The 12,657-nt window shown below is 42.9% G+C and overlaps 1 protein-coding gene across 2 annotated transcripts in view; it reads left to right on the top strand.

Annotated features, from left to right (window-relative positions):
- NOSTRIN (nitric oxide synthase trafficking) overlaps window positions 1-12,657 on the top strand; it is a 743,535-nt gene that overhangs the window by 237,373 nt on the left and 493,505 nt on the right. For both annotated transcript variants that reach the window (XM_078681620.1, XM_078681621.1), the window contains one exon: window positions 10,839-10,937. In XM_078681620.1, the coding sequence (XP_078537746.1) occupies window positions 10,839-10,937 (99 nt within the window). The remainder of the gene's footprint in view (window positions 1-10,838; window positions 10,938-12,657) is intronic.

Below are 12,657 nucleotides of genomic sequence, written 5' to 3'. Positions count from 1 at the left end.
GGTTTCAAGGTTGCTTGGTTTATGGATGCAATGATTGTTTCACCGATATTTAGGAGATCTTTACAGTATGTCTTTAGACCTAAAGCATTCAACGAATATGATGGACACATTGACTGTTGGACGACAATTGCTAATTTGGTGGGTTTATGTTTTTTCCTGCATTGCCATGTTTTGTGGGATGGAAAGAAGGGTGACACACAGATATGGGGAAGGATAGTGAGCGATCTCTGGCTATAATGTCCTGGAATGTGAATGGGTTGGGCGACAGAATTAAGAGGGGAGTAGTGCAACAATACCCGAAGAGGCACTCGCCGGACGTGGTCCTACTGCAAGAGACCCATCTGGTAGGACAGAAATACAATGCCCTCACTAGATGGGGGTATAAACTCCTAGTACATGCAGCCTATGCTACGGGCTCACGGGGTACGGCTATACTGGTGAAAAAGGCCACACCCCTTATTGTACACAAGACATGGGCAGACACTGCAGACCGGTTTGCGGGGGTAGAGGCCCAATGGGACAGGAAAGACATCAATATACTCTGTCTATCTGCCGCCTGCACTGAGCAAGACAGCGCTGGAGGACCTGGGCAACAAGCTGACTGGACTCCGGGAGGGCGTACTGATTATGGGGGAGACTACAACATGACTTTAGATGATACTGTCCATCACCAGCCACCAAGGCCACAAGACAGATCTAGCAATCTTCTCTCCGGTTTTGCACAGGCACTGGGTCTGTCAGACGTGGGTCAGATGCTCCATCCCACCGACAAACTGTTTACCTTTTACTCTAATCCCCACCGTAGTTTGTCATGTATTGATTACTTCTTCACACATTTGTCCTCCATAGGTAACTTTGCCCAATATAGAGTCCTACCTAGAGGGATCTAGGATCACTCCCCGATCTGGACAGAATACACGCAGTGGGAACACCAACATCCAGCCACGACAGTGATTAACCTCTGGCTCCTACACATCCCAGACATTAGAGACGAACTCCGTACACAAACGGAGAACTACTGTACTGAGAATGTGGGTTCTGTTGAATCTACGCGTACAATCTGGGAGGCTTTCAAACTGGTACTCAAGGGGTTAGCCCGGTCACTGAAGACTGGATATATTGCCAAAAAACAGGAGCTCCTGACCAAAGTGGTATCCCACCTCCTTGAGCTGGAGAGGGAGCACTCAATGGATCCCTCGCCTGACACCAGTCATAGGCTTCAACTGAAACAGGATGAATTTCGGATCAAAACTAGGGAACAGGTGGTAGCCAAGCACCGCACAATTCAGCACAGACTCTACAAGCTCGGGTACAGGACGGGCAGGACATTGGCGTGGCTAGAGAGGCGGGATCAGGGCTCTCGATGGGTTCATAAACTGACAACGCCGGAGGGAGACATAGTAGTGCACCCGAAGGACATAACGGAGCAATTCGCTGATCACTTTGAAACGGTATACTTCCCCTCTACTCACTATACAGCGGAAGACTCCCGCCAGCCTGTCAGAGGCAGATAGGGAAATTATGGGGGCAGACCTGTCGACGGAAGAAATAGGTATGGCCCCAGGACACACCAAATCCGGAAAAGCGATGGGGCCCAATGGCGTCCCGGTGGAGTTTCTGAAGGCCATGGCTTCTCTTACGGTGCCACATCTGTAAGCCATGTATGAGGAAAGCTTAGAGGAGGGTCAGTTACCACTGGATCAACGACTAGCTACTATCGTAGTTATTTATAAACAAGGTAAACTGATGGACAAATGTGGCTCCTACAGGCCTATTTCGCTGATAAATGTAGAGGCAAAGGTACTAGCCAAAGTCCTGGCGAATAGGTTGGCGACAGTAATTACCTCACTGGTCCACTCAGACCAGTCGTGTTTTATGTCAGGGTGGAACACAGCCTTCAACCTCTGTAGAGTACACAACGTGATACTCCTATATACTAGGGTATTGGGCCAGGTAAGGGTTAATGGCTTTTCATCCCATACATTTGAACTCCGTAGGGGCACGAGACAGGGATGCCCACTGTCCCCGCTGATCTTCGCCCTGGTACTAGAGCCGCTTGCGGCCAGGATACGAAGAGACGTGATGGTTCATGGTATGCGCTGGGCAGCCGACGTGGAAGACCGCATATCACTTTATGCGGATGACACCATGCTCTATTTGGCCTCCCCCTATAGATCAATCATTGTGGCATTGGATATCTTCACAAATTTTGGTAAATACTCTGGCTACACGATTAACTGGCGCAAATCAGTCCTGTTTATGCTGAAAGTAGACGTGCCACGTCCCCCGTCACGGTGTGCGATAACGGCTGGAACGGAAGGATTTCGATACTTGCGGATTTTTATTACCTCAGACCCAGCCTGTTTTTATGATTCAAACCTGGCCCCACCTCTGGCCAGGCTGCAGGCGGATGTGAAACACTGGAGGATCCTGCCCTTGACGCTGATGGGAAGGGCGTCACTTTTCAAGATTCTAGCGCTTCCGCTTTTTTTGTATGTCCCACATAACTGTCCTCAAAGGGTCCCAGACTCGTACTTCAGGGCTATCGAGAGTGAGATAAACATGCTGCTATGGGACTGTAAAGCCCCCAGAATTGCGAGGCAAAAATTGACGAAAAGCTGGTACGATGGGGGCATAGCTCTCCCAAACCTGCAGAGATATTACTGGGTGGCGCAACTGGTGACGGTCAATCATTGGATATATCATCCCCCGGATGGCCTAGCATACGCCCTCGACAGATACCAAACTGACCGCTTAGGGTATCTGGGGGCTCTGTATACCACTGACAGGACAAACAAAGGGAAGTTCTTTGGACCGACCAAACATACGTTTAGAAATTTGTCGTCTAGTTGCCTCTCGACTGGGATGGGCGGGCACTCTCTCGTTGGCCACGCCACTATGGTTTGCCCAAAGGCTGGGAAGACTAGGCTATCAGCCCGGATTCGACAAATGGGACCTAATTGGAATATTAACAATGGGGGATTTGGTCAAAAAGGGGGCAATACTGACTTTCAGTGAACTTCAGACAAAATATCAGATGGCACAGGGAGAAATGTACAGATACCTGCAGATCAGACACGCGGTGCAGGCCGCCTTTCCGTCTTTTAAAGACATACCGGTATCGCCACCTCTAGAAGATCGCTTGCTTGACGGGCCTCTCAATTCGAAGGCAATATCCCCAACTTACAAGAAACTGAGTAACAACCTCCCAGACACCTTCCAGAAGCTCAGGGAGCAGTGACAGGATGATGTAGGCCCTATAGAGGATGATGACTGGAAGACGGCCCTTATGTCCCCACGTGAAGCAGCTCTCACCCAGAGGTTCCGCCTTATTCAACTTAGAATACTCCATCGATCATATCTGACAGGGACAATACTGGCCAGGATAGGATCCAAACCTGATGACAGATGTGTGAGGAGGTGTGGACAACAGGCCACATTTTACCATACACTATGGTCCTGCCCCAAGATACGCCCCCTTTGGGAGGAAGCCACGACTCATATGCACACAGCCCTGGGGAAGGCTATTACACTTACACTTCAGTTCGGGCTATTGAACATCTGGGAGGCTACTGACCTAACAGAAGCCGAGTGGCAATTTACAATGCTGGGTTACACACTGGTTAAGAGAGAAGTGGCTAAGGGCTGGGGGGACACGCCCCCACCTCGTGTCACCCTCTGGGTTAAAGAAATGGGTAGATGTATGCTGGCGGAGACTGAGGTTTATAAGGCTCGGGGATGCCCCAAGAAATGGGATAGGAAGTGGTCTCGATGGAATGCATACAGGGGAGATCTATGTGTGTCACCCACAACTCAGATGGAAATGCAATGTGTTGTTCATTTATGTAATGTACTACTGTGATTTTGATCAATAAACAAAGTAAAAAAAAGAAAAAAAATAATAATAATTCCCCTGTGGAAGAATGACCATAACCCAAAAACAAGTTAAATCAGCTAGTGAGTGCAGTCAGATACATTTGGGGGGTTCAGCTTTGTCGGTGTTTATACCTTTCCATTTAAAACATGTTCTGGAAATCATTTGGGATTAGTAGGTTGATGTGGCATGCTGTATCTAGTGAGACAAGCTCAAATCGAGATTCTCTCTTTTTGTTGCCTTGATGAACACTGTGGATGGTCTGATGAACACTTTGCATGAGTTCGACAAAACTGTTCTTGAATGCAACATGTTTACAAATTTTCAGGATGATGCTCCTGGGTCTCCTAAGTTTTCTGAATTCTTGAACATTTCCAACAATGGAATTAGAATATCAAGTCAAATAGGTTTTCCCGTTGACCCTTATAGTTTCTTCAGGGCTGGTTCTGGAAAACCCAATCCACTACAGGAAAATTGCAAGAAGCTATCAGCAGCTAGTAACTAAAGCCCTTTAAGTGCTTCACAGGTAAAATTAAAGTGCACCAAATTCCAAATGGGAAAACGAGCTTTCATTGTTTCTGAACCCTCCAACACTAGGCATCTTTTTGTCAGGGCCCATGCTCCTCCAGCAAGTTGCACTCTCTGTAACCGAGCAAGATTCATAGATTGCAAAATCCCTGTAATTTTATCAAGGAGACTATTTTGGGATGTTTCTTTTATGCATAATTCTAGTGCAATGTTTGAAGATCACTCCTTCCTTTGTACCCAGTTTGAAAGCACACATACTCCTTTCTTTTCTCTTTCCATGGACACAATGTGTAGAAATGTTTTATATATGAGCTTCTAAATTGGCAAGAGCTTGTAATTCATAGGTTGATGCCTATAAACTAATCCCCATCATCTACTCATATTTCCTACCCCAACATCTAACCTGGTTAATATAATTCCAATTGTGTGAAATGTGCCTTATTGTTATTGACATATATAAGAGCATTAGCTCTGTAATCCAGGATGACAATGGTTTCTCCCAGAGTATTAGAGTTTTCTTTAATAACACCTTGGAAACGAAGCCAGCCTACATACATATTAAACACGTATTAAAGGCTCAAGATGTTGGTACAGCTAAGCTCCTTCTATTGTACAGGAAACAATTGAAAGCTTGGAGCAGCAAACTGACACACTACAAGGCAGTCTGCATAACTTAATTTATTGTCGCTGTAACCGGAGTTGCCATTAATCTTTCATTCTACTTTGACTAAAGTAAGTATACCTTAGAAAATCTTTCATGAATGTCTAACCAATGGAGCTATTTAAAATCTGTTTTGGGATTTAGTGTTTTGACAAAAATTGTTCAGAAGATCATCTTAATAACCACTGATAGGCTTGAGAAAATAAGTTATACTAAATATATATATTTTGTATATTGGACAAGGACCATGGAAACAAGGGCCCATTGTAACAATAGTTGCTCTGGACGAAATTAGATCACCATAAATTAAACATATGTGAATAATATCTGATTAGTAGGCCTGAGCCCACAACAGAGGTAGAGGTAAATAATTTACAGGTGTAGGAGGTAGAGAAAATTAGAAAGCCTTTTAGGCAATTAGAAATTCTCACACATGCACTAAGCCTAGGCATGGATGAAAATCTAACTAACATTTTAAAATTACCCACTTGTCTAATTGTGATTGATTCAAATGTGGATAGACTATGTTAATATTCAAAATAATTTTACTTTTGGAACATTCATCATGTAGAAAATATTTTCAGCAAAAGTATCTACTTTACTAATGCATATTTTTGGTTTATTTTCATTCACACTATCTTGCTATTATGTATGCTCCAAATCAATGGACAATAAAATCACATCCACACATACCTCACATTCCAACAACACACAATTTTAGAGCCAATCAATACAAAATATTCATGTTCATATCATATCAATGTTTGTTATAACAAACGTTACAATACAGATCTCTTCTTTTATGTAAATAAATCTGGTCAAGTCAAGAGATTCTTTATTTCCTAGAAATAAATTCTTACTACAAATTGCACATTATCCAATTCATTGACATACACAATTACAATTATCACAAGATCAGCAATGCATAACACTTAAATAAATCAATTCCACCAATGCATGTCGTCTGCCTATACTTAAAAATTACTTCTCACTACAACTCAGTAGAAGGTCAGCAGCCTTTTATCACACCCGTATTAAAACATTTAAAAAGTGGTAGATTGACCAGTGGCATGCAGCTAATTTTACAGTGTGTAAGGCCAAATTATTGCAATCCTAAGGGTCCAGTTCAGTCAACCTCCATAGCAATGCCAGATTTCCTATCTCAAGACCAGTACCTTAATCAGAGAATCCTCCTAATATGAACGACATCAGCCTACCTGCTAGCAACAGATCACTACTGACCTGAGGGGAGTGCTAACCTTGGTCTAAAACACTAAGCGGTAGAGAGCCTAGCATAATGATGTTATGATTTTGTGCAGGTATTGACCAATAGCAATGGCTACATCCTAAAAGCTGAGGGCGCATATCAAGTCTAGCAGCAACAAATGATGGACGGAATGCTGAATGAATCAAACATCCACTCCCAGTCAAATGGATCGTTCTTTTGCTCACTACGCCACCCCAGTTTGGATCCAACTATATGCAAATCAGTCTTGACCCTGATCCTCATGGGAACAGTCCAGCCTGAACTGCCAAGCCGGGCCCTCCCTGGACCAGAAACAAGCATCCTGGGACCTTTTTGTGGGTAACACCCCTCATCAGCCACTTCAACGCATATCAAGTGTAGGCCAATTTCTCTCGACTGTTTCAATTTTTTTTTTAAACAGGCGAGATAATCTTCTTCCTTTCCAGGATGAAGAATACACAGTCCATCAATAGATGGCTCACTGAGTACTTTCTATTCCGCTTACAAGGACACTGACTCTGGTCCTCAGCTATTTTTATTTGTAGCTCTGGCATCCGCCATCCTGGGTCAATTCCAACCCTCAGCCGTAGGATTTATTTTGCAGAAACTTATCTGAGATTTTATATAGGTATGGGAAAAGGTCCAAGCTCTCCTGGCAAATGAGGAAGGGAGTAACTAAGCTCTTGTTCTTGAGCTCCTGAACGTCCCCCATCCAGCTAGTTCCAACAGCACATCACCTGAGGGTACACTTTATTTGACTAATTTACATTGCTTCACCTACCTCAAGGCTCATGACAGGGACTATCAGGTGCTTCATCACTGCTGCAGCAGGGTTCTTCTTACTGAGGAAGATTGACATTACCTCGGGTAAAGTTAGCACCAATAGCTTACCACCAGAGACTTAATTTTTAATAAAAAATAAATGTATAAAGCTCTTGCATCCACCAGTGGCTACAGTTCTCAACTCCCTCCTTAGAGCTTGGGTCATCGCATGTTTAGGGAGATCAAGAAGCAATTTTAATGAGCTATCTTCTCAGCCTTCCATGACACTCGTCTATCAATTGCCTGCACCTCTGCTTCATATAAAGCCTGGGGAATAAATTTGCACTGTATGTCTTTACTCAACCGATTCGCCGCGGCGCAATTTCCGCCGCAGTGCGGCGGAATTTGACGTGTGCGCAGATTGGACGGACCCTGGCCCACCATGACTTCGGACGGCCGGGCCGTCCGACGTATGGAAGAGGGTAATTGGTCAAGGATACAGCTGCCATGTCTATGATCAAACCTTTTCAAGCCATTCACTTCCATTGATAATACAAGTCTCTGGGCAGCCTTGTGTTTATCACACTCCAGATGATCTGATAAGATCACACCCATATACTTATACTCTTGGACCAGCTTCAGATGCTTAGTCCATAAAAAAGGTACATTTCCCCTTTCTTTGTGTGAAAAACAATGTTTTGTTAATTTTCAAGAATATAAGAGTTAATTGCATTCAATTTTCGTTGGAGCCCGATAGGCGTGAGATCCATCACCACCAGATTTTCCGCATACATAAGGTAGCTGAGATGCCTGCCCCCAATCTTCAGTGAAAAATTATGGGTGGCACTTAACATCGGAGGAACGTCTGCAATAAACAGAATAAGCAGCAGAGGAGTGAAAACCCACCCCTGACATAAGCCATTTTCTACCTGCATTTGCCTTGACAAATTTTGCCAATTATCGCTATGAAGCTTTATTAGAAGACCTAACAGGGTGCAGATATAATTCACCGGTGGAGTTTTCGCCAAAGTGTACCTCTGTTCACCCTGTCGAATGCTGCTCAGAAATCAACGAAGCAGCAGCAAGGCCACCTGACAGCTCCATTGACCTTCTTGCGGTGCCCTCCAGAGTGAAAAAGTGGATCATAGTTAAGTGCTTTGGTCTAAAACCGCCTTGCTCCTCTGGGATCAGTCCAATGTAAAACAAAACAGGCAGCTAGATGCTTCAACAGTGTTTAAATGAAAAGTTTGGATGGAATATCTAAATCAAGCGCTAGTTAGTGGACTGGTCCATTTTCCCTTTTTTTAATCAATGGGCTTCAATATGGCTGATTTCTATAAATCTGGGTGGGAGCCTGTATATGTTACCCTTTTGAAAAAACCTACTCAGAATTTGACCCTACTTCCTAGGGTCTTTCTTAAAGATCACGGATGGCGGACCATCCGATTAGATCACTCTAGAGGCTTTCATATTACAGGTTATTTTGGGCAGCATTGCTGCCATTTGAGTGTTTGAAATCCCCTCTACATCAACTTGAGGACTGGCCAGAGTCCCTAGCAAATTCCCAGAATTTCCTCCACTATAAAGTGAGTAAATAAAGTTATACCAGAGTTCCCCACTTATGTGTGCCTCAAGGGAAGATGGTGGTCAGAGGGTTACAGAGTTCACAGCACCAGAAGTTCTAACTATTCTTATCCACAATGGCAGCAAGCATTAGTTACCAATTTGACTTATAAAAGTCCCTCTTTTTGTGGGCGCATAATTTTCAATAAGCAATTTTCAAGAAGCATCAATGGCTGCTCCTAAGCTGGCATTACTTTGCTTTAAGTGAAAGCGCCGACGACTCCTATTTCGCCACTCTTCTACATTCCTGACAATCATAGTTAAACCAGCTATTCCCCCTTCCTCTTACCCCACTACTTTGCCAGCTTAAAGTTGGCTAATAATTGCATTGTTAATCTGCAAGACCAACCTAATGCGTCTTGGCCTGCTTCCAAGTCTAAATGCTCAGATTCAGTTGACAAAAGGGCCTGCAGGGGATCTTCAGTGATCACAGCACTAACTCCCCTATAGTAAACTATCTCAACGGACAGGATGGCACTTGCACAAGACAAAAAATGATCTTTAAACTCCAAGATAAGAGCAAAGTGGTCTCTCGGCCATTATTCAATAGCTATAAGTTTTTCACAAGATGAAATTGGTTAATTGGAACAAACACATAATCAATGGGCATGCCGCTGTTATCACGTAAATAAATCTGGTCACTGTTGTAATTGGTCAATTTACATTACAGTGGCCAGAATTTTAAAATAATGCACTTTTTTCAGGCCCAAGATTATTTTCAAGCACAGGTAAAGAAACTCTTCTAACTTGAAGGTATTCAAGTAAAACTACTTTTTCTATGGAAAACTCTTTGAGGTTAGAATCTAATGCCTTTTGTTTCAACTCTGTTGTAGGTTACCATCTTCAATAGACTTTTATTCTTGTTAAAATTATTTCTTTATTCAACTTATGTTTCAGACCCTCCTGGCTTATCATACTCTTGTTTGGATGTATATATGGCCATCTATTTTTAGAATATTAGTTGTAGTCTGTTGCATAGAGTGCTAGTACTGTTATGGCATCCCTACATTAGTGATTCTATCATGTCAAAGTACTAAAGGTTTACCCTTAGCTTATCCAAACGCTACCATACAACATATCCCTCGCTTGATAGTGATCATGGTTCACTGGGTGATAAACACCAACTAATTAAGGCAGGAAATTACATCACAGGAATTTGACGAGCACCAGTTTGGCTGTGGAACTGCAGACTAGAAACACTGGAAAGGCTACCATCTTGGATAAGACCAAAGTTCCAACTAGCCATGCCCATGCCTTCCAAGGAACTAAGGGCTTAATTATGAGTTTGGTGGTCCATGGGACCGCTGAACCTGTAGTGGTGGTCTCTGGACTTATGAGTTTCCTCCCTGCCCTTCTTTTCATGGCGGTGAATAGATACATATAAACATATATCTGGGGTGACCATTCAGAAAAGGCAGATTTGCTATTGTGCAAGTCGAATAATGCTTATATTGGTTGGGCAGATTGGCTGTAATTTGAAATATTGAAGTATATTGGAAGACGAGGAGCAGGAACTGTACCCTGAAGATATTTCTCTCAATTACACCACCTTTGCACACTCAAACTCAAATAATTCAGCAGTACTCAAAAAGTGGAAAGATGATTCTGTGAGCTAAACTCTCACTGTTAACTTCTATTGTGACCTACAAACCCATCTTCAGTTTGAATCCCGGCTCTACAATTAAGTCTTCTATTCTTCCAAGAGCCTACTTGTTCAGCACTTAAAGTTGTCAAAATGTTAGTATAAAGTGATGTATGTAAAAATAAGTCACAAACACAACAAGGCGCTCATAGATGTGTAATCTTGTACACTAACAGCCTATTTACTGTATGTGCCATAAAAATATTTAACGTTAGTTACACTTAAAAGGAACCTTTTCTATACATTGTTCCCCTTTTTTTGAAAGGTGACATACAAAATATAGTTTCTCCAGTACGAAATTCATTTGAAAATAATGCTAGTATGTGTGCTGCAAAATTATTTTATAACAAATGTACAGTCATCTTCTGACCGACAGTCAGGAACTTACATTTATTTTAATATGTCAACAATTTAGAAATTGTTATGTAATTAGTGCTTTAAATAACACAGACCTTTTCTGGTTCTTGTCTCAGTGAAATATGTTCATTGTTTTTGCATGCAGATTAAGAAGAGGTTAATGGACCACACCAAGAAACACGAATCACTTTTCCATACTGTACAGAACAACAGGAAACCAGCAGGGGAAAAAGAGGCGCAAAAGGTAATCTAGCGGAGACAGATTCTTGTTCCAAGAAGATGATTATTTGAGGATAAACAATGGGTCACATTTACTGTATTTTGACGCATGGTAGTGCAGCAAGCCTTCCAGCTGCGCGTCAAAATAAAAGGGGAGGAATGCACAATATCTAGAAGATATGGAGCAATCCTGTCCTTTTCCCCTGTGCCAGCGCACCAGCAGCAGCCGTGTGCCAACACAGACACCCATAAGCCATGGTGCAAGGGTACCTGCCCCTTCTATGTGTGCTGAGGAATGCCACACACATAAAAAGAGCAAAAAACAAGGAGAAATAAAAGTAGTACTCCTTGTTGCACCAGCCTCCCCAATGGAGGTGTAGGGTTCTGACACATGTGTTAGGTTCCATGGATGTTGTGAGTGAACACCCACAGCAACACCCATGGAACACCCATGGAACACCCCTTTCACGCAGAGTAATGCATGAAAGGGGCCCGTATTTATAAGGCAATGAAAAGTCACTCAGAGTGACTTTACATGGCCTTGCAAATATAGGCATTCACACAGCGCCGCCAGTGAGTCTAAAAAAGTGACGCACCCGCAGATAATGGGCTTGTAAATGAGGCCCTAAGTTTTACACCCTGGAGATTGTATACATTATTGTTCATTTGGCTTATGTGCATTTGAAATGAAATGCATCAACTTCCATTGTTTCTTGAATATTGCTGCATGTCTAATTACAAAGTTGGACCTCAATTACAAACACCCCAGAATATTCTGGTATGTACCATAACTCCTATTATGTCTCATATCAGAATTATGAGTCCTGCAGCAAACACCACATACCCAGTAATTCTCCCATCGGCAACTCAAACCTGCTGGTATTTACTGAGGGAAACATGTCTGGTAAATACTAAGACCCAGGGTAGGCAATAATAATTCCACCTGATAAATTCCGAATACCCTGTTGTCGGAATGTATGTGGTGCAATAATTATCGTACAGGAGAACAGCCATATGGAATAGATGCCTGATGTACAATATGTTGACTTTGCACACAGAAAACACAATACTGATCCCTTGAATAAGGATTGGGTGGATTTTTTTAAGTGAAGTGCATTTTTGAAATACAGAAATGTGGTCAATATAGTGAAATTTTCCCATTTTCAAATTTATTAGCATGGGTCTGTAGATACTCCAGTCTGGGTTGCCCTATGGAAGATGATGAACACAGCAAACTTGTAAATTTGTGGATATTCAAGTGCAGTACTGCTGACATGCTTCTATAGTGGTAATGTGGATGGTGCATTTGCAAGTTTAGGTGTTCTGCTTCCATATAGAAGGCCATGTTGCAGGTAGCTGCAGATTAGGGGCCGTACAAAAGGTAACAAGGAGAGTGTGCCTAATTATATAGAATGTGCTGCCTCCATATGGAGCAGCTTTGAAGCAGCCGCCCGTGTTTCACTATGCAGGCGGCAACCCACCTGTACTTTTAAGAGTGGGGCAAGATTCTGTTACAGGTGGGTGCAATGAGTGACTGCACCCGCCTGTAAGGGAATATCTAGGGGCGTCTGATTCATAGGCAAAGAGATTCCCACATTTGTAACAAGTAAAGTACTGCAGTCACACCACTGCAAGGGTTCCCCAAGGACATGAGACATGGTGCTGGCTGACTCACCACCTGAGCTGTCTCTTGATTGGCTGCAGCTTAAATCAGCTGGAGCAGGGACTTTTTTCCCATCTCATTA

Source organism: Lissotriton helveticus, chromosome 3_1, assembly GCF_964261635.1.
Source record: "Lissotriton helveticus chromosome 3_1, aLisHel1.1, whole genome shotgun sequence".
Taxonomy (NCBI): domain Eukaryota; kingdom Metazoa; phylum Chordata; class Amphibia; order Caudata; family Salamandridae; genus Lissotriton; species Lissotriton helveticus.
The sequence above is the reverse complement of the archived record's forward strand: the minus strand, read 5'-3'. Positions and strand labels throughout refer to the sequence as shown.